Here is an 18,917-nt window from a genome sequence, read left to right as displayed (position 1 = left end):
TGCCATCAACGAACATATTCCAGCGAAAAGTCCCCAAAAGAACACAAAAGTTCAAGAAGTCCACCCGGGCGGATTCCGGGACCCCTTCTTCTTAGACGATGGAGTAGTCCACAAAGGCTGGAGCGGCGGAGGTCGAGAAGCCGATCCCGTGGGAGAATGGGACGTCGGACTGCGAGATATAATACCCAGCTGAAGCAGCAACTCCTCGCCATCCTGGAATGTAGTAAACCCATAGGACTTTCCATTAAGAGTGAACTGCAGACGAAAAGGGTAGGCCCAACGATATTTAATGCCCTTTTGAACCAAGTGAGAAAGAAGTGGCTTGAGGGAGCGCCGCCTCTGGATAGTGGCCGACGAAACATCAGCAAAGATTTGTACCTTGTGCCCTGCAAGCTCTATATCCGGATTCTCCCTGCCAAACCGCATAACCGCTTCCTTAACCTGAAAAAAATGAGGCTTGACGATGATATCTCTAGGAGGCCCCCCTTGCCGGGGGGGGATCAATGCCCGGTGAATGCGATCAATCTCAAGATGAAGATCATCAATTGCAGGCATAGCGGACCGCATGAGGGTATGTGCGCAGCTAGTAAGCTCCTTAACCGACTCAGGAAGACCTCGAATGCGAAAATTGTATCGCCTAGCCCGATTCTCCAGGTCATCAATTTTAGAATACGCCTCCTCCAGGCGATCTTGCAAGTCGGTGATCATGTTAGAATTTTGGGAGATACTTTGGACTGTCGCATCAACTTTAGCCTCAATACAGTCTAAACGGTGGCCCAAGGCCTGAAAATCCTGCTTTAAATCCGCCGCCAATTTTGAGGTAGCTCTGTCTAATTCGCGTTGCAGCAAATCTGCGAATCGAGCTATCAAAGTCGCATCACAAGAGTATAGAGGCGGGTCAGGAGGAATCGTTGGCGAGGAAGCCGGGCTGTCATCAGCGGGATCTGGACCGCTATGCTGGCTTGAAAAAATGGCAGCTATGTCGCTGCTCAAGGGCGAGGATGCAGGGGAGTCACGGCTCAATGGACAGGCCGAAGCCTGGGACTCTAGTGGCACAGGGCTGGAGGATGACTGGGGGGGCTGCAGGAAGTCACTCACCCCACCTAGCGATGCTGCTGTAGTCCTCCCTGGCCCAGCGTGGGACGAGGAGCCCATCTTCTCTCTCCGAGGGAGAGGTGCTGCTGTAGGAGAGGCAGAGGAGACCCCATGAGCCGCGGGCGCCGATCCGGCCGCCATCTTGGTCCTCCCAGTCCCCGCAGGGAGCCGCAGCTGGGAGCCTCCACGGCTCTTAATCGCCGACTTGCCGGGCATATTGACAGGTGCCCGAGATCCGGAGATAGGCAGGGGGGGGCCCCGGGGGTGAAGCGGCACTATGCCCTTTTATGGGCTGCTGTCAGTGCCGGAGATGTGCGGAGCTAATGCCGGGACATCCGATCCCGGCGGCCGCGCATGCGCACTCACAAGGTCATGTTTTAAAGTACAAACAAACGGCAGCTGCACCAATCTATAGCTGGCCTTTACAGTAAGGAGCACATGGAAGGGCGATGTATATCAAACAACAACAAAGAAAAATTCCTAGCTCAACTTACCAACCAGCCTCCAACCAGCCGAATAGTTCTGTGTAACAGTTCACATTAAAAACAGGGGTTTAGTTAGCACATATTTACAAATACATGCATAAGTTGCAGAGCCTCTTCACGGCACCTCAGTATTATCTGCAGTCCTAACTCTAAAAATATTGAGAGCCTCCATAGTAGAAGCACATGCATAATAATGGATAGACTGAGGGCAGGTAAACCTGGAGGGAGTCCACCCCTCCTTAAAGGCACAGGGGTGTCCTGGAAACCCAGCTTATAGCACAATGGCAGCTAAGGTGTCCAGTGCACCCGTCACCAATATACCAAGGGGTGCACTGGACACCTTAGCTTCTAATGTGCTATATGCTGGGTGTCCCCCCCCCCAGCCCCGATAATATCTACCTGAGTACTATCTCGATCCAGCCATATGCACAAGAGCAGAAATTCTCTTGGCCCTCTGCCTCCTCATTGGCTCAGACACAGCAGTGGGAGCTTTATAGACAAACAGAGCAGGCTTGGGAGCGAAAATGCACACAAGTGCCCCCAGAGCAAGCAACTTGCTATTGTGGCACTTGGCAGGGAGAGGAGCCAGGAGCACTGGCAGGGGGCCCGAGAAAAGAAGGATCAGGGCTGCTCTGTGCAAAGCCACTGCACAGAACAGGTAAGTATAACATACTGTATTTGTTATTTTCAAGAAATAAAACATTCACCTTTACAATCACTTTATTGCATTCCCTGCATTAAGGTTAAAAATGTTTTGGCATCAATATCACCTTCTCAACCCCCCTTATACTTACCTGAGTCCTCATCTGATTCAGAGATGTGGCCAACTGCAACGGTTCTGTCTTTCTCCCTGCTCTCACAGAACAGACTGAGAGTAGTAGGAACCATTGATTCCTGCTGTAGTCAGTCAAATCCTGTGATGAAAGAGTGGAAGGCAGGGCCAAGACATTCTGTCTGTGTCCATGGATGCAGACAGCGCAGCTAGGTATTGAGAAGAGAGGGAGCCAGGAGTGCCGGTGGGGAACCCAAGAAGAGGAGATTTAGGGCCACTTTGTGCAATTCCATTGCATAGAGCAAATAAGTATACACCTGAAGACTTTACTATCACTTAAAGATCGGATAAATCCTGCATAAACTCTTTTACTTGATCCTTATATAAAGCTACTTCTATACTAAATTTAACAAAAAGACAAGAGAAGATGCATATCTACTAATTTTAAAATGTGTTTATAAAAGATTATAAATACAAATACAAATTTCCTAGTCATCATTTTATTTTTTAAGGGGTTATGAAAAAAAAACACTATACAGATAACATATTACAAGTATCGTGTTACTAAAACAAAGGAGCTAGCCTAACAAATATCTCATATTATTACATTTAACATTTATATTCTACTTCATTTCTTTTTCTGAAATGTACAATACCTGTTGATTATCATATAGAAAAATGGAATTAAAAACTAAAATAAATAGTCAGCATCTCTCCTTATATAATATACAGACAATGATTGTTCAGCTATTTATTATCTCTTGGCCAAGTTGAGTGAATGACTCCTGAGACTCCTAAATCTCATGAGAACAGACTTACCTATCCAAAGTAACTCAAAGTAATGAATTTAAACATTCAATTCAATCAAACCTATTCAACTTGTCATGATGAAGTGTCAGCATATATACTGAGGACAATTCAGCTGTAGATGTTGCTCCCATAGGTTTGAAAGCACAGGGTACTTCGAAAAAGGCTCAGTTGGACAGTTGGGAGGTTGAATTTCAAGAGACTCTGCTACTTTGCCCTGAACAACCAAAGTGACCGAGTCTTTTTTAACCACTTGACCTCCCCTTCATGACCAGGACATTTTTAGCTATTCAGCTCTGTGCTACTTTAACTGGCAATTGTTCAGTCATGCAACACTGTACCCAAATGAAATTTCTATATTTTATTTTTCACACAAATAGATCTTTCTTTTGGTGGTATTTAATCACCATGGGTTTTTATATTCTTTACTATATAAATGAAAACTTTTTTCATAGTTTCTGTTATAACATTTTGCAAACAAATAATCTTTCTTCATATATTTAGGCCAAAATATTCTGCTACATGTCTTTGGTAAAATGAAAATCCCAGTAAGTGTATATTAATTGGTTTGTGTGAAAGTTATAGCATCTACATACTATGGAATATATATTTGAAAATCGTTCACTCCTGATGTACTGACAGCTTATCTCATTTCTTGAGGCCCTAAAACACCAGGACAGTATAAAAAAACCCCTAAATGACCCCTTTTGGAAAGTAGACATTCCAAGGTATTTAGTAAGAGGTATGACTAGTTTTTTGAAGCTGTAATTGTTTGGCAAAAATGTTTGGAAAATGAAGAAATTAAATAATTTTTTTTTTCACCATTTTTTTTGCATTCTGTCACAAGAGCAGTACAGCGTCATCATATGAATGGTGTGACTGTGATACTGGTAACAGTATGTAAAAAAAAGAAGAGATCTGTCTCTCTCATAAGATCTGTTAGTTTCCTATACTTTTCAGACTAACACATAAATACATTTTCACAGATCTTCATGCAAAGGCCCTTGGAAATATTGCTGTATTTAACTACATTTTCACTATTCCAAGTTTATTTACCCATTTGCACTGAATGCTTAGAATTAATGCATTTATTCTGCTGTTTGTGGGTTGTTCTCATTTCTTTCATAACTTTAGAGCAGGGGTCAGCAACTAGTGCAGTGGTTCTCAACCTGAGGGTCACGACCCCTTTGGGGGTCAAACGACCCTTTCACAGGGGTCCTCTAAGACCATCAGAAAACACATATTTCCGATGTGTAAAGAGCAGCTACTGTGTTGAAAGCAGCTACTCTGTTAATAGCAGCTACTGTGTTGAAAGCAGCAGTATTGGAGGTAAAACGACACTTCATGAATTATAATTACTGGGTAAATAATTTTATGGTTGGGGGTCACCACAACATGAGGAACTGTATTAAAGGGTCACGGCATTAGGAAGGTTGAGAACCACTGAACTAGTAGATCACGATCTACCGATAGATCATGGCCAGGTGACTGGAAGGTCACGGTCTGGGCTTGCTGACATGACATTCCAGAACAACAAACAGAGTGCAATGCAGAGGGACTACTTATACAGTTGGAGTTGTATTAGGGAGCAGAAGCTGCATAAGCTGGTGCCTCCTTTGTAGTGCCGGCTCCTGTCCCATGTGGAGTGATGCCAACTGCACTCCACCTCTTATCCCGGCTAACAGTGTCCAGAGTGATGCCAGCAGCAGTAAAGAAGAGATGCTCAAGTCAGTGTGAAGCAATATACTGGGCATAATTGTATAGGGCTGCTTTCACTTTGATGCATTGCAGTTTACCTGCACCGTGGGTGCAGTGCCATGTATCCGCAGCTATCCTGTGGGTTTGCTGTGCCTAGCCTTAGACCTCTATTATAACCTGCAGTATTGGTGCACCGTCTGAAAGTGCACCAAAACTCCCGAATGCAGCGGTTTTGGTGCTCTTTCAGAAAGGTCACCACCTTTGCAGGATGTAATAGAAGTATATTGCAAAGTGCAACTAACCCAGGAAAGTCGCAGATGCACTGCACTGTACTGCACCCGCTTTTCAAATAAACCAAAGCACATCAGTGGGAAAGCAGCCTTATAGGGGTCCAGAACAGTGAGGGTTCATTTACATTTGCAGTTTGGAGATGGTAAAACCCCATAGTTAAGATGTGTTTTTACCATCCCTGCCCCAACTGCACCCCCATTAGCTGCAGTGGCCAGGTATTTACACATGTTGCAGCAACAGCACCTGCCAAGCATGACCTATTCAAGTGAATGAGGCTGCTCTGAAAGTGTCCTGCAAACTTGTGTAGTACAGCAAACAAGGGGTTAAAGCAGGCAGTGTTGTGTTCCTTTCTCATCACCTGCTTTAACGCCTTGGACCCTGCAGAAACATCCAGCTGTAGAGCGCTTGCAGAGTGACTCCATATACTTGAATGGGTCATGATTTGCAGGCGGTAGCACTCACTAAAAGCAATAGGGGTTTTAATTCCTGCTGCAGCATGTGTACACCTTTGACTGTTGCCTCAGCAGCTAAAAGGGGTAGAGAATGGGGTGGTAAAACCAGAATTTAACAACAGGCTTTTACCATCCCTCAACTTTGCATGAACGAGCCCCAAGTGTGCCACCACTGAATGCAACTAAAGGCTCATTCACAAGTGCAGCAGGCACTGCTGCTCCTCTGAAAAGTGATCCATGTTGCCTCCTCACCACCTAATTTTAAACCCATGATTGCTGTGCAATGCACGTGATTGTGACGCAATAGCGCGGCAATTTGAGGTTTAAATCAGGTGTGAGGAGGCGACACTAGGCGAAACTTTGCTTGGTGATCTTTGACTTCTCCCATGTTGTTCACGTAGATCTTCACCTCTTTAACTGCCTCCCAACCGCTATATAAGGATATGACGGTAGGGCGGTGGTTCTCTCGTTCTGGGAAGACGTCATATGATGTCCTCCCGAAAGCTGAAAATTGGCCTGGGCAGGAAGGGGGTAAAAGTGCCCAATATGCAAGTGGTCAAGGTTGCCCACCCCTGCTTTAGAGTCTTCCATTATTTCTATCAAAGAATCATGGTAGACAAAACCAATATTTCAGTTGTGGGCTGATGCTAGCTGGCTGAATCATCCAATGGAAATGCATATGTCTTATGTCATGTATTTGCACCACTTGTGCTTTGATGTCTCCTGCCTCCTTTTGCAGCACAACATGTCCCATTTGAACATTAAGGTGGTACATGGGAAGGATGGATTAATAGGCAAGTGCTCCTATGTTTAACCACTTGCCCTCCAGAAGGCTTTACCCTCTTCGTGATCAGGCAATTTTTTGCTATTCGGTACTACGCTAATTTAACTGACAATTGCTCCCTCAGGCAACACTGTACGCAAATTAAATGCATATCTTTTTTTAACACAAATACATATTTCTTTTGGTGGTATTTGATCACCACTGGGTTTTTTAATTTTTAATTCTAAAAATAAAAAAGACCTGAAAAGTTTGAAAAAAAAAACTATTTCTGCTATAAATCATATCCAATAAAAAATAAAAAAAAAAATCAAATTTCTTATTGAATTTAGGCCAAAATGTATTCTGTTACATGTCTTTAGTAAAACAAAATCCCATTAAGTGTATATGATTTGGTTTGCATGAAAGTTATAGCATCTACAAACTATGGTATATATACTGGATTTTGTTTTGTTTTTTATACTAGTAATGAGGGTGATCAGCTACTTATTGTGGAACTGTGATAGTGTGGCAGACAATCTGACACTAGCTGATGCTGACTGAGGGGTACACTAACTGATACTAATACAGTGATCAGTGCTATTACTATAGACTATCACTGTACTAATGACTCTGGCTTGGAAGAGGTTAATATCCAAGGGCAATCAATGGGTTAACTGTGTGCCTAACAATGTGCAATGCGTGTATTATGTGCTGATTTTACTAAGTGATCTTGTTGTTTCTTCCCTGCTTTATAGGGCATATAAACAGTAAGATAGCCTGTCAGTGTACAGAGCTCTGTGTTGTTTGCAACACAGAGCTCTCTTCTGTGAATGACAGAGCCAATCAGAGGGTCCCAGGGATCAGTCATTGGCTGGGACCTGCTGATTGGATTGTAGCTGTACCTGGAAGCACTGATCACATACCAGATACATGATCCAGCACACAGCAGCTGCACTGTCGCAGTAGATGTATGTGGGGCGGTCCAAAAGCGGTTAATAGTTTACTACTGTTGTTCATAGCTTCTGGGTGTATAGATATATATATCTAAAGACTGGCTATATATTTATATTCCTGTCTTATTATTTTGGTTAACCTTGCCCTTTCCTGCCTGGGATTCTATAGCTAGTTTTAGCTTAGGGTTCAATAACCAGTGTAGACAAGAGCCAGGTTAGGCATCTGATGGCCACTTCTGGTAGTTAGAGGTCCAGTCGCATGACAGATTGGAAGCTACTATGGATTAAGAAGCAGAGTAAAAAGACGGACTCTGAGTTTCAGTGCCACACCACGGCTTCAGCTGGTGAGAATCTGCATTCAAGGCTGGTTGGAGAACAGTTGAAAGGTCTCCCTATTACAGTTGATCTTGTCTTCAGGTTTTCAACACAAACATGGATGCCACATCACGATCATCCCCAGGGCCTCCTGCAACTGAACTTTGCTGCAACATTCATCCTTATTAATAACTACTTGTATATACTGTACATTCAGGTAAAATGCACAATTCCACCAGGACTCTGTTGAGTTGAGGAAGAGTTGTAATGGTGTGCTCAAATAATTCAGCTGACTCCTCAAAGCAAGTTTTTAGGGTTGTGTTGGGATTAGTTAGAGGAGGAGGAAGAAGAAAGTGCGCATTTGCAGGTACTAATGACACTATGCTAGTCTGTGTCTGAGAGAAGGAAGATGATGATGAGGGCTTGATTATCATCTCCACCAGTTCTCTGTGTACTGTGTATATATACTGTATATATATATATATATATATATATATATATATATATGTACAGTTGCAAGAAAAAGTATGTGAACCCCTTGGGATTACGTGGAGTTTTGCATGAATTGGGCATAAAATGTGCTCTGAATGTCATCTAAGTCACAACAATAGAAGAACACAGTCTGCTGAACATAATACTGCACAAACATTAGATGTTGCCATGGTTTAATTGCACATAATATGTACACATTCACAGTGCAGGGAAGAAAAAGTATGTGAACCTTTGGACTTAATAACTGGTTGACCCTCCTTTGGTAGCAATAACCTCAACCAAACGTTTCCTGTAGTTGCAAATCAGACCTGCACAACGATCTGGAGTAATTTTGGACCACTCCTCTTCACAAAACTGTTTCAGTGTAGCAATATTCTTGGGATGTCTGGTGTGAATCGCTCTCTTAAGGTCATGCCACAGCATTTCAATCGGGTTGAGGTCAGGACTCTGACTGGGCCACTCCAGAAGGCGTATTCTGTGCTGTTGCAGCCATTGTTTTGTTGAATTACTTGTATGCTTTGGGTCATTGTCCTGTTGCATCACCCATCCTCTATGGAGCTTCAGCTGGCGGACAGATGGTCGTAAGTTTTCCTGCAAAATGTCTTGATAAACTCTGGAATTCATTTTCCCATCAATGACAACAATCTGTCCAGGCCCTGAGGCAGCAAAGCAGCCCCAAACCATGATGCTCCCTCCGCCATGTTTTACAGTGGGGATGAGGTTTTGATGTTGGTGTGCTGTGCCTTTTTTTCTCCACACATAGTGTTGTGTGTTCTTCCCAAACAACTCAATCTTGGTTTCATCTGTCCACAGTATATTTTGCCAGTAGTGCTGTGGAACATCCAGGTGCTCTTTTGCAAACTTCAAAAGTGCTGCAATATTCTTTTTGGACAGCAATGGCTTCCTCCGTGGTGTCCTCCCATGTACTCCATTCTTGTTTAATGTTTTCCTTATTGTAGATGTGTCAACAAAAATGTTAGCATGTGCCAGAGATTTCTGTAGGTCTTTAGCTGACACTCTGGGATTCTTCTTTACCTCATGCAGCATTCTGCGCTGTGCTCTTGCAGTCATTTTTACAGGACGACCACGCCTAGGGAGAGTAGCAACAGTGCTAAACTTTCTCCATTTGTAGACAGTCTGTCTTACCATGGACACATGAACATCAAGGCTTTTGGAGATACTATTGTAACCCTTTCCAGCTTCATGCAAGTCAACAATTCTTGATCGTAGGTCTTCTGAGAGCTCTTTTCTGCGAGGCATGGTTCACATCAGACAGTGCTTCTTGAAACCAGTAAACCCAAAACAGGTGTGTGTTTTTTAAGGGCAGGACAGCTGTCAGCAACACATCCAATATCATCACACTGATTGGAGTCAAGGTTGGCTCACTCCTGGCTCCAATTAGCTCTGGGAGAAGTCATTAAACTAGGGCCTCACATACTTTTTCCTCCCTGCACTGTGAATGTTTACATGTTATGTGCAATTAAACCATGGCAACATCTAATGTTTGTGCAGTATTATGTTCAGCAGACTGTGTTCTTCTATTGTTGTGACTTAGATGACGTTCAGAGCACATTTTATGCCCAATTCATGCAAAACTCCACGTAATCCCAAGGGGTTCACATACTTTTTCTTGCAACTGTATATGTGTGTGTGTGTGTGTGAAAAAAAATTATCACCCCACCGACTGTTGGTTCTTTTCACTGTGCATATAATGGTTGCTACTCATCATGATGCAATTCACAGAAACTGAAGAATGTATGTAAACTTTGCATCTGCTATAGCTTAAACTGAGTTGGAATGGATAATGAGGACACCAGCTGATAATGGCCAACAAGACATATAAACTTCAATTCATGACCATTAAATAATGAAGAGATTAAAGCTGGCCACATATTGCTCATAGCTCACTGAAGTCAGCATATACAAACTATTACACAAAAACATGGTTAAAATAAATGCATATGCACCTTGCAGGTAATTAAAGAAACTATTTTTCCTCAGAAAAATAAAAAAGTATTTTATACAGGGTGTTGGTTGTTATAAACATGTCCAAATCTCATGAGCTGGCTAAGGAGAAGTACAGTACATTGGAGTTCAGAGACGATAGTCAATACAGAGGAGAATGATAATCATGTTACCACTGAATATGAGAAACATTAACAACACAAGATTTGAACAGCTCAGGAACATCTAAATGCGTACTGTAAATCTATTAATGAAAAAAAGAAACAAAAAATTTACGCTCTGTATTTTTTTATTTTCTTAGAAATAATCCACTGTATACGATATCATTTTTATTCATTGTAGGAAATGCTTCTGTGCCTCAAGTTCCTTAAATGATGACTTTCTTGTCAGGCCCAATAGAAGACCAACATTACTTTTTCAGTCCTTTGGGATCACTGAGGTTGATTCACTAAAACTAGAGAGAGTGCAATATCTGATGCAGCTCTGCATAGAAACCACTCAGCTTCCATTTTTTTTTGTCAAAGCTTAATTGAATAAGCTGAAGTTGGAAGCTGATTGGCTACCATACACAACTGCACCAGATTTTGCACTCTCCAGTTTTAGTGAATTAGCCCCCATGTGAGCAAAATATAATTCCTCTAAAAGGATTGAAACTTAACTTTAGGTCTCTCTTCTGGAATGTTGTGAAGCTGTCCAGAACATTTGATCTATGTTATAATCCTTATTTAAGGATTGGCCCTTTTCTCCTGTAGGCTACAGGAGTGCACTTAGCTCTGCACTTCTGTGACCCATATTCAGCCAACAGCATGCTAAAGCCCACCTTTGGCTGATGTCACTGAGCCAGTCCAAGTTCTGGAGAGGTCCCGACTTTAAAGTTGGGATCCACTCAGATGCCTGGACCGACAGCTGGCTCAGCCTGCAATTAAAAACCAGGAACTGAGCGATTAGCAGTCTTTGATCGTTCTCAGTCTTAGAGGCAGTGGGGGACAGATGCAACATTGCATTGATGCTGCATCCACTTAGGTGAGTATGCAAGTTTACTTTTTTAAATTTCTGAGCTTGTCTTTTAATTAACACTTTTACAAAAGACCACTGAACATTCTACTTACAACTGCTGTAATCAACACAGGAGCTCTGCGACTGAAGGGATCTATTTTGAAAAAATTCTCTTTGCGAATGTCTTGTCATTTGCGTAAATGTACCAAATGATACCTGCGATGTTTGTAATATGTGTGTAACAGTTTCATTGTTGCCTTTCACTGGGTGAATATAAGATTCCTGAACATTCAGTCATCAGAAAAATAGCTAGCGTTAACATTACCCATTTGATAAAATAGCTGAACACTATAGGCTAAGAACATTCGAACAGCATTGGAAATAATATTGGGGAAACGTCAGCATTGTGTACTGCCTGTAAAGAATCCTGTGTGAACGCTGAATGAATAGCTTCTCAGCCAAATGAGCCTCCAGCTGCAGTGTATAGCAAAACATTTAGCAGTGGTATTACCACCACTACTAATGTGACAGCTTCCTCCTAATGCTTAGAAAGCCAGAAACTGCCATCCCCCTAACTACCAGTGACTCATCCCATTCAGCTGTCAGGCAGGGGTTCCCGACTGGCAGGGGAATGTAAACAAACAGTGTGGCATCCCCCCTAAATTCATACCAGGTCCTTTTAGTATGCCATAGATTTAAAGGTGGACCCTATTAAAAAAAACAAAAAAGAAAGCAGGGGGTCTTCCCCAAATTCCATTCCAGACCCTTCGAGTCCGGCATAGATTTTAAGAGGGAACCTCATGCAAAAAACAAGAAAAAAAGTGTAAGGTCCCCCCCAAAATTCCATACCAGACCCTTATCTGAGCATCAAGGATGGAAGGCCATAAAAGGGAAGGGGGGCATGGGCTTGCAGAAAGATCACACTGAATATTTAAAGAGTGTGTTCAATAAAGACATTAGAAATTAGAATTGTTTGTCTGTTATCAGCTTTCGCACATTGTGTTTGTTTATTGTGACTTAGATGAGGATCAGATCACATTTTATTGTGAATTACTGCAGAAAACCATTTAATTCCAAGGTGTTCACATACTTTTTCTTGACACTGTATATGGGCATGACCATATTTGGTCAATGATGTCATGGGAATTCAAGGTATGTCACTGATCAAACATAGGCATGTCCGTGTGTGATCGATGATGTCACCCATAAACCTTGCTCCTTAGCTTATACTGCAGTGGCGGGGACTGGGAGAGGACATTCAGCATTAGTCAAGCAATGGATTCAGACATGTCATTGGGTGGTAGTTTTATTTTTTGTTCAGTGGGTTGGCAGGTGTTGGGCATTGTGGTTGATGTGGATCTGTATCGTTGGATGACATAATTGACAGTGGATTTACATTGTGTATTTTTTTGGTGAATGAGTAGGGGTACTACGCACTCCTTACTTGTCCATGAGTTAAAAGAATGTAAACAAAGACTTAAGACTGAGATTGAGTTCTGCAGCCACTTTTGCAGCAGCTGTTTTTTTATTCTGGGTCACAATCCTGTACAATGTCCTTTCGTCTCTTTTCGTCATTTGACCATGTTGACCGCGCTTATGCTTATCAGATGGCATTTTCCCACAAACAGTATATGCTGTCATAAGCTTTGATGCTGTACCACGCAACATGGCAAATACCTTGGCAACTTCAGTCACAGAGGCACCAGATAAGCAGGCACCAGCAATTTGCCCACTTTGAAGCTCAGTAAGCTCTGACATGACTCCATATTACCAGCAGCACACACGATGAATGACGAGAGTGAGGCTTCCCACTTGTTAGCTAGGTGTCTCATCATACAGTGGAAGCAAATGTGTGTTACATCACTTCTGCTTTCAATGCGAAACATGTCACTTTCACCCTTGCAAATCATGTAATATTTCCATTCTTTTGTCCAATCATTGTATCTTGCCACAATTTAGAGATGTTTTTACTTATTACTTTGATATTTCAGTAATTTTCTCAGGGCCAACTTCACATCTCTATTCTTTAAACTATAAATCAAAGGGTTTAGCATTGGAACAGTAGCTGTGTTGAAAAGTGAAAACATTTTATTAGAGTCCAAATTGCCTTGCCATGTTGGTTTTAAATACTGGCAGCCCAATGTGGTATAAAGAAGAGCCACAACTGTGAGGTGTGAGGAACATGTATAAAAGGCTTTATGCCTGCCACTGCTGGAATGGATTTTTAGTATGGATAGAATAATAAAGACGTAAGAGAAAAAAGTCAAAAGAAAGGGAAATATAGAGAGGAAGAGCCCATTGATTAAAATGTAGAGTTCCAGCAATGATGTGTCATTGCAGGAGAGTTTTATTAATGGCACAATGTCACAGAAGAAGTGGTTGATTTCATTGGATTTATAAAAAGTAAATCTTGATAAGTAGATGAGTATAGGAATAATTTGAGAAAAGCCAAGGACCCAACAGATGAAGGCCAGGATGATGCACACCTTACGGCTCATGACCATGGTATAGTGTAGAGGTTTGCAGATGGCCACATAACGGTCATAACTCATAGCTGTCAGTACAAATAAACTGTCGCAGGAAAATGATGAAAAGATAAACATTTGGATCATACAGACAGTGAAAGATACAATTCTATTATGAGATATAAAAATAACAAGTATCTTATGAAGTGTGATAGTGGTTGAAGACATGTCTAGGATAGACAAGTTTCCCAGGAAGAAGTACATAGGAGTGTGCAGATGACTTTCTAGACAGATTAGTAGAAGAATAGTCAAGTTACCAACAAGTGTGATAATGTACATTGTTAACACCACGAGGAAGATCAGAACTTGTAAATCAGGAACATCCGTAATACCCTTTATGATGAAGTATTTTAGTGTTGTGTAGTTTGTAGGACACATTGATTTTGCCACGTCCCTGGTTAAATAAAAACAGCTCAACATTTCTCAATTTTATTTAAATATTAGTAGACAGATTTTTTAAACTAGCATGCTTTCAAAGGATTGTAACTAGAACTTTTAGCACTTAGAACTAATGTACACATTTAAGTGATTTATAAATCTTTTCAGCTTGGCGTAGGAGATGTTTGTGATTGTGTGTGGTAAAGTTCATGATTTAGTAGGAAAGTTTGCTGAGTTCCTTGGGATAACAAAGCACAGGTTTGGATGTTAAAGTTTAGTAAATTTCCCAGCTTATAGTTGGCACATTGAAATAGCCATTATAAATAGCATCTCTACAAACTGAAAATGTATATAAAGCCAAAAATTGTGTGATGAATGAATGGTTAGTAACCCTTCCAAGACTTTAATGTTGTTTGTGATCCAATTAGAGTTATTCATCATCTATATTTATAGTGGTGAACACTGTTCTCTAGACTGTAAGTGAGGGCAGAGCTGGGACAAGGAGTGGGCGGGAGGGACAGCTGCCCTGGGCACAATAGAGATGAGGGTGCCTTCCTTTTGTTACAAGGCTGGGCAGGTTGTCATATTTACCAACCTGCTGGGTGCTGGATAAACTTGTCCCAGCACTGAGTGAGGGAAGAACCAAAGTTTTAAAGTTGTTACAAAAATAGGAATAATGCGGAAATCATCCAATGGGGACACTTTTTTTGATAACACCAATGTTACACAGATGAAAAAAAAATCCATTCTATATCCAAAATTGAAAAAAGAAAAGTTTAGGTTTTAGCTTCACTTTAATCTTTAAAATAAAGTTTCTATTTTCATTTGTATATGTACTGAAATCTGAGTATGCATTTATAAGGTATTGAAAAAACAGAAAATTAAATTAAGTCTATCTAATTGACATCAGTGGCTAATGACATTCTCATTTGTCAGCTGTGACAGTTGAATGACAGGCAACCAACATTGCTTAGATATGTACCTGAACTTGACAGGGATTGAATATAGTAGTGTATATGAAATTTTAACCTCTTCCTGTCCGAGCGGGAGTGCTGCCATCCTGGGTAAAACGACCTTTCTGGATTGGGCACACTGCAGCGTGATCTGTCACCCGCTGTGTCCACCAAACACAGCGGATGACAGATCATTGTATCAGGCTGCTGCCGGTACCATGTGATTGATTAATCACAGCAGATCACATGGCAATTGTACACAATGGATGACTTCCATTCATTGTGTAATATTGTGTTATTCTCTGTGATTGGTCACAGTGATCACATGGTACAGACTAGGCCTATCACAGTGCATCTGTACCATCTGTACCATGTGATAGCTGTGGCTTTACTACAGTATACACTGAATGAATGGATATCATTCATAAAAATGGTTGCTTATAACAGGATTAAAAATCCTGATCACTTCCCCAAAATAGTACAGTGTCACTATGGTAACACTGTGTTACTCAGCATGTAAAAAAATATATATATTTTTTTTACATTTTGTCACCAGTCAGTGTCCCTGATCACTGCCACACCAGATATATGATGATTCTGTACTGCACTGGTTACAGTAAGTTAAAAAAAAAACAAAAAACAAAATGCTGGATTTTTTTAAATCTAATATCTTAATTTTCCAAAAAATTGTGACAAAAAATTTACAACTCAAAAAACTCACCCTGCCTGCTAGTAATTACCGTGAACTGTCTACTTTCCAAAAAAGGGGTCATTTGAGAAGTATTTGTACTGTCCTGGCATTTTCAGGCCTCAAGAAATGAGAGGCTGTTGGTACTATAGGACTGATTGATTTTCAAATATATACACCATAGTTTGCGGACTTTCCTACAGACTAAATAATATACATGGATTTGGGTTATTTTTACTAAAGAAATGTAGCAGAATACATTTTGGCCTAAATTTATCAAGAAAGATTATGTATTTTCAAAACTTTATAACATAAACAAAAAAAAAGTTTTTCTTTCAAAATTTTCAGTCTTTTGTCATTTATATAGCAAAAAATAAAAAACTCAGTGGGGATTAAATACCACCAAAATAATGCTCTTTTTGTGTGAAAAAATGATACAAATTTCATTTGGTTACAGTGAAGCATGACTAATTGTTATTCAAAGTGTTGAAGCTGCTGAAAACTGAAAATTGGCCTGGGCAGGAAGGGGGTGAAAGTGTCTGGTATGGAAGAGCTTAAATAATTACTGCCAAAATATACTATAAAACATCACTGTTCAAAACACTAAAGAATAAAGCATGACCTTAACTGAATTTGGTGCATGGAAAGGTCCAGAAATACAGTATATCTGAGAACTCAGTTTAAATTTATACTAACAAGACTGGAAAAAATACACAACCTGGAGGTCCTTAAAATACGTGGAACTAACCTTGCTGATAGGCTGAACCTAACTGACATAAATTGTTTTTCAGCTCGACTACACAATAAAAGCTCTCACAACCAACTCTCATCCAAAATGAATAGCTTCTGCTACACCTCTGTTCAACATTGCTAGTAATGCTAAATTCACAACAGAGTATACAAAATATTAAAAAAAAAAATACTATGACATAAAGCATATGACCCAAAATATTCAGAAGAATCAGTTGCAAAAACAATATCGTGATAAGCAGAGATTTTGAATAATGCGCTGCAAAACAGCAGAAAGTGATTAGATATGTATAAATATATGAATTTATAATGTATACAAAGACAAGATGTGCACTTGCCTTAAAATACAAAACATATGCAAGTTAGCAATGATTTGTAGCACACAAATCTACTTGAGGTACATTTTCTGTATCTGGAGTAACATTTTTCTTCTAAATGACACTGCTTTTCTTGTCATAAATGTTAAGCCTCCCATGTGCTTCTCTGAAATCTGGCATTTGCTGCTCATGAATTATTCTGAATATAATAGATGGCTCATCGTTTTTTATTTTTATATACCTTAAAATTATTCTCAAGTGTAAATTACGTTCTCAGACTTTTCTCATAGGAGATTCTCTTAGGACATCAATTCAACTAATTGGGGCATTTTAATTAGCAGATACAATTCACTAAGATATCATTTGCTAAGCTTCAATGATCCACATTTGCCATTAAGACTTTTACATTCAGCAATGAGTATCAATGAGAGTTGAAGAGAACAGTCACACTGCTGAAAATTTGGATCCCTGTAACAAATAACACATGCATAATATCTTAGCAAATTATTATTATGATTATTATTATTATACAGGATTTATATAGTGCCAACAGTTTGCACAGCGCTTTACAAAATGAAGGTAGACATTACAGTTACAATACAATTTGGTACAAGAGGAAACAGAGGGCCCTGCTCGTTAGAGCTTACAATCTAGGAGGAAGGGTTGAGTGATACAAAAGATAATAGCTGTGGGGGATGAGCTGATGGAGGAAATAAAAAGCAGTTTACTAGTTAGAAGCAGGATAGGCTTCTTTAAAGAGAAGAGATTTCAGGGATCATCTAAAGGTGGATAGATTAGGAGATAGTCTGACAAATTGGGGTAGGGAAATCCATAGGATGGGAGAAGCTCAGGAGAATGGGAGGAGGTTACACTGGAACTAGAGAGCCAAAGGTCTTGCGAGGATTGAATTGAGTGGTTTGGTTGATATTTTGAGACCAGGTTGGTGATATAGCTGGGGGCAGAGTTGTGGATGGCTTTGTAAGTTAGTATTTTGAATTGTATTCGTTGGGCGAGTGGAAGCCAGCTGAGGGATTGGCAGAGAGGGGTAACAGACACTGAACGGTTGTTAAGGTGGATGGGCGCGGCACCAACATTCATGATGGACTGGAGGGAGGATAGCCTAAATAAAGGTAAGCCAATGAGGAGGGAGTTGCAGTAGTTGAGGTGAGAGGTAACCAAGGAGTGAATTAGAAGCTTTGTGGTATCGTTGGTTAAAAAGGGGCGTATTCTGGAGATGTTGTGGAGGTTGAGGCAGCATGATTTGGATGTGGGCCTGAAAGGATAGTTCAGAATCCAGAGTTACCCCTAGCACCCTGGCATGCAGGGATGGGTTGATGGTGGTGCTATTGATCTTGACCAAAAAAATCATGGGAAGAGGCACGTTGGGGAGGACATATCATGAGCTCAGTTTTGAGTAGATTGAGTTTTAGGAAGTGGTGTGACATCCAGTCTGATATGTCTGTTGGTAAATCGGTGATACATGAGGAAACTGATGGGGTGAGCTGAGGAGTAGAGAGATAGATTTGCGTAATCAACATAGCAATGGTATTCAAAAATTGGTGCAGCGCTGAAGGAATGAATATACAAAAAATGCACTAGTAAAGATATTATAAATATAAAAATATATAAAATTATTTATTTGCGCTTATTGTAGTGATTCACTCCCATGTTATCACTTGTGTTTAATAAGTGTGGCTGTGAAAGTCATAAAACAAAGAAAGTGTTCATATGATGGTGAGGGTCTGACAAACACCGGTCAGAAAATTGTGCCGCATACAGATCCTGTTGCACAGGTGGTATCACAAAGAATTCCATGTGACTTTAATCCGTGCAGGGAATTTGATAAAAATGCGCACTCACCAGATGTTCATAGTAAAGGCGCAATGTGTTGAATCATATAATGATCAAAGATCTGCAGGAAGCCCCCTTTGGGTGGACCAGACAGCCAGCATAGGAAGAGACTCCCTACTCTGGATCTGAGACTGCTCTGCAACTGTTCTCTGGCTGGAGTCCTGGAAATTGTTTAGCTCAATTCAGAGCGAAAAAAGAAGGTGCTCATATTGTAGTAATTTTATCAGATTTATTTAGGTATAAAAATAGTACATCATCCATGTGGAAATAGTGCCAAAAACACAGTTTAAAAGTAGTGAAACTGACCAGCCACTGTCTAAGATGGCCACCGGACCTTCGTGAGGCTCTGGCGGCGTGATGTCACAGCGTAC

General features: G+C 40.7%; 1 protein-coding gene across 1 annotated transcript; it reads right to left on the bottom strand.

Moving 5' to 3' along the window:
- Positions 1 to 12,217: 12,217 nt before the first annotated feature.
- On the bottom strand, positions 12,218 to 13,987 carry LOC149460302 (olfactory receptor 8G17-like). The gene has a single exon (XM_089679833.1). The coding sequence runs from the start codon at positions 13,985 to 13,987 to the stop codon at positions 13,052 to 13,054; it is 936 nt and encodes a 311-aa protein (XP_089535959.1). The 3' UTR covers positions 12,218 to 13,051.
- Positions 13,988 to 18,917: the final 4,930 nt, after the last annotated feature.

This window comes from Staurois parvus, unplaced genomic scaffold, assembly GCF_062004578.1.
Source record: "Staurois parvus isolate SC_StPar_1 unplaced genomic scaffold, SC_StPar_1.0 ptg000232l, whole genome shotgun sequence".
Lineage (NCBI taxonomy): Eukaryota > Metazoa > Chordata > Amphibia > Anura > Ranidae > Staurois > Staurois parvus.
Note: the sequence above shows the minus strand (reverse complement) of the source record. Positions and strands in the feature narration are given on the sequence as shown.

Bases quoted from the DNA above. Each gene is read 5' to 3' on its own strand.
- LOC149460302 (XM_089679833.1), bottom strand. From the start codon at position 13,987: ATGTGTCCTACAAACTACACAACACTAAAATACTTCATCATAAAGGGT.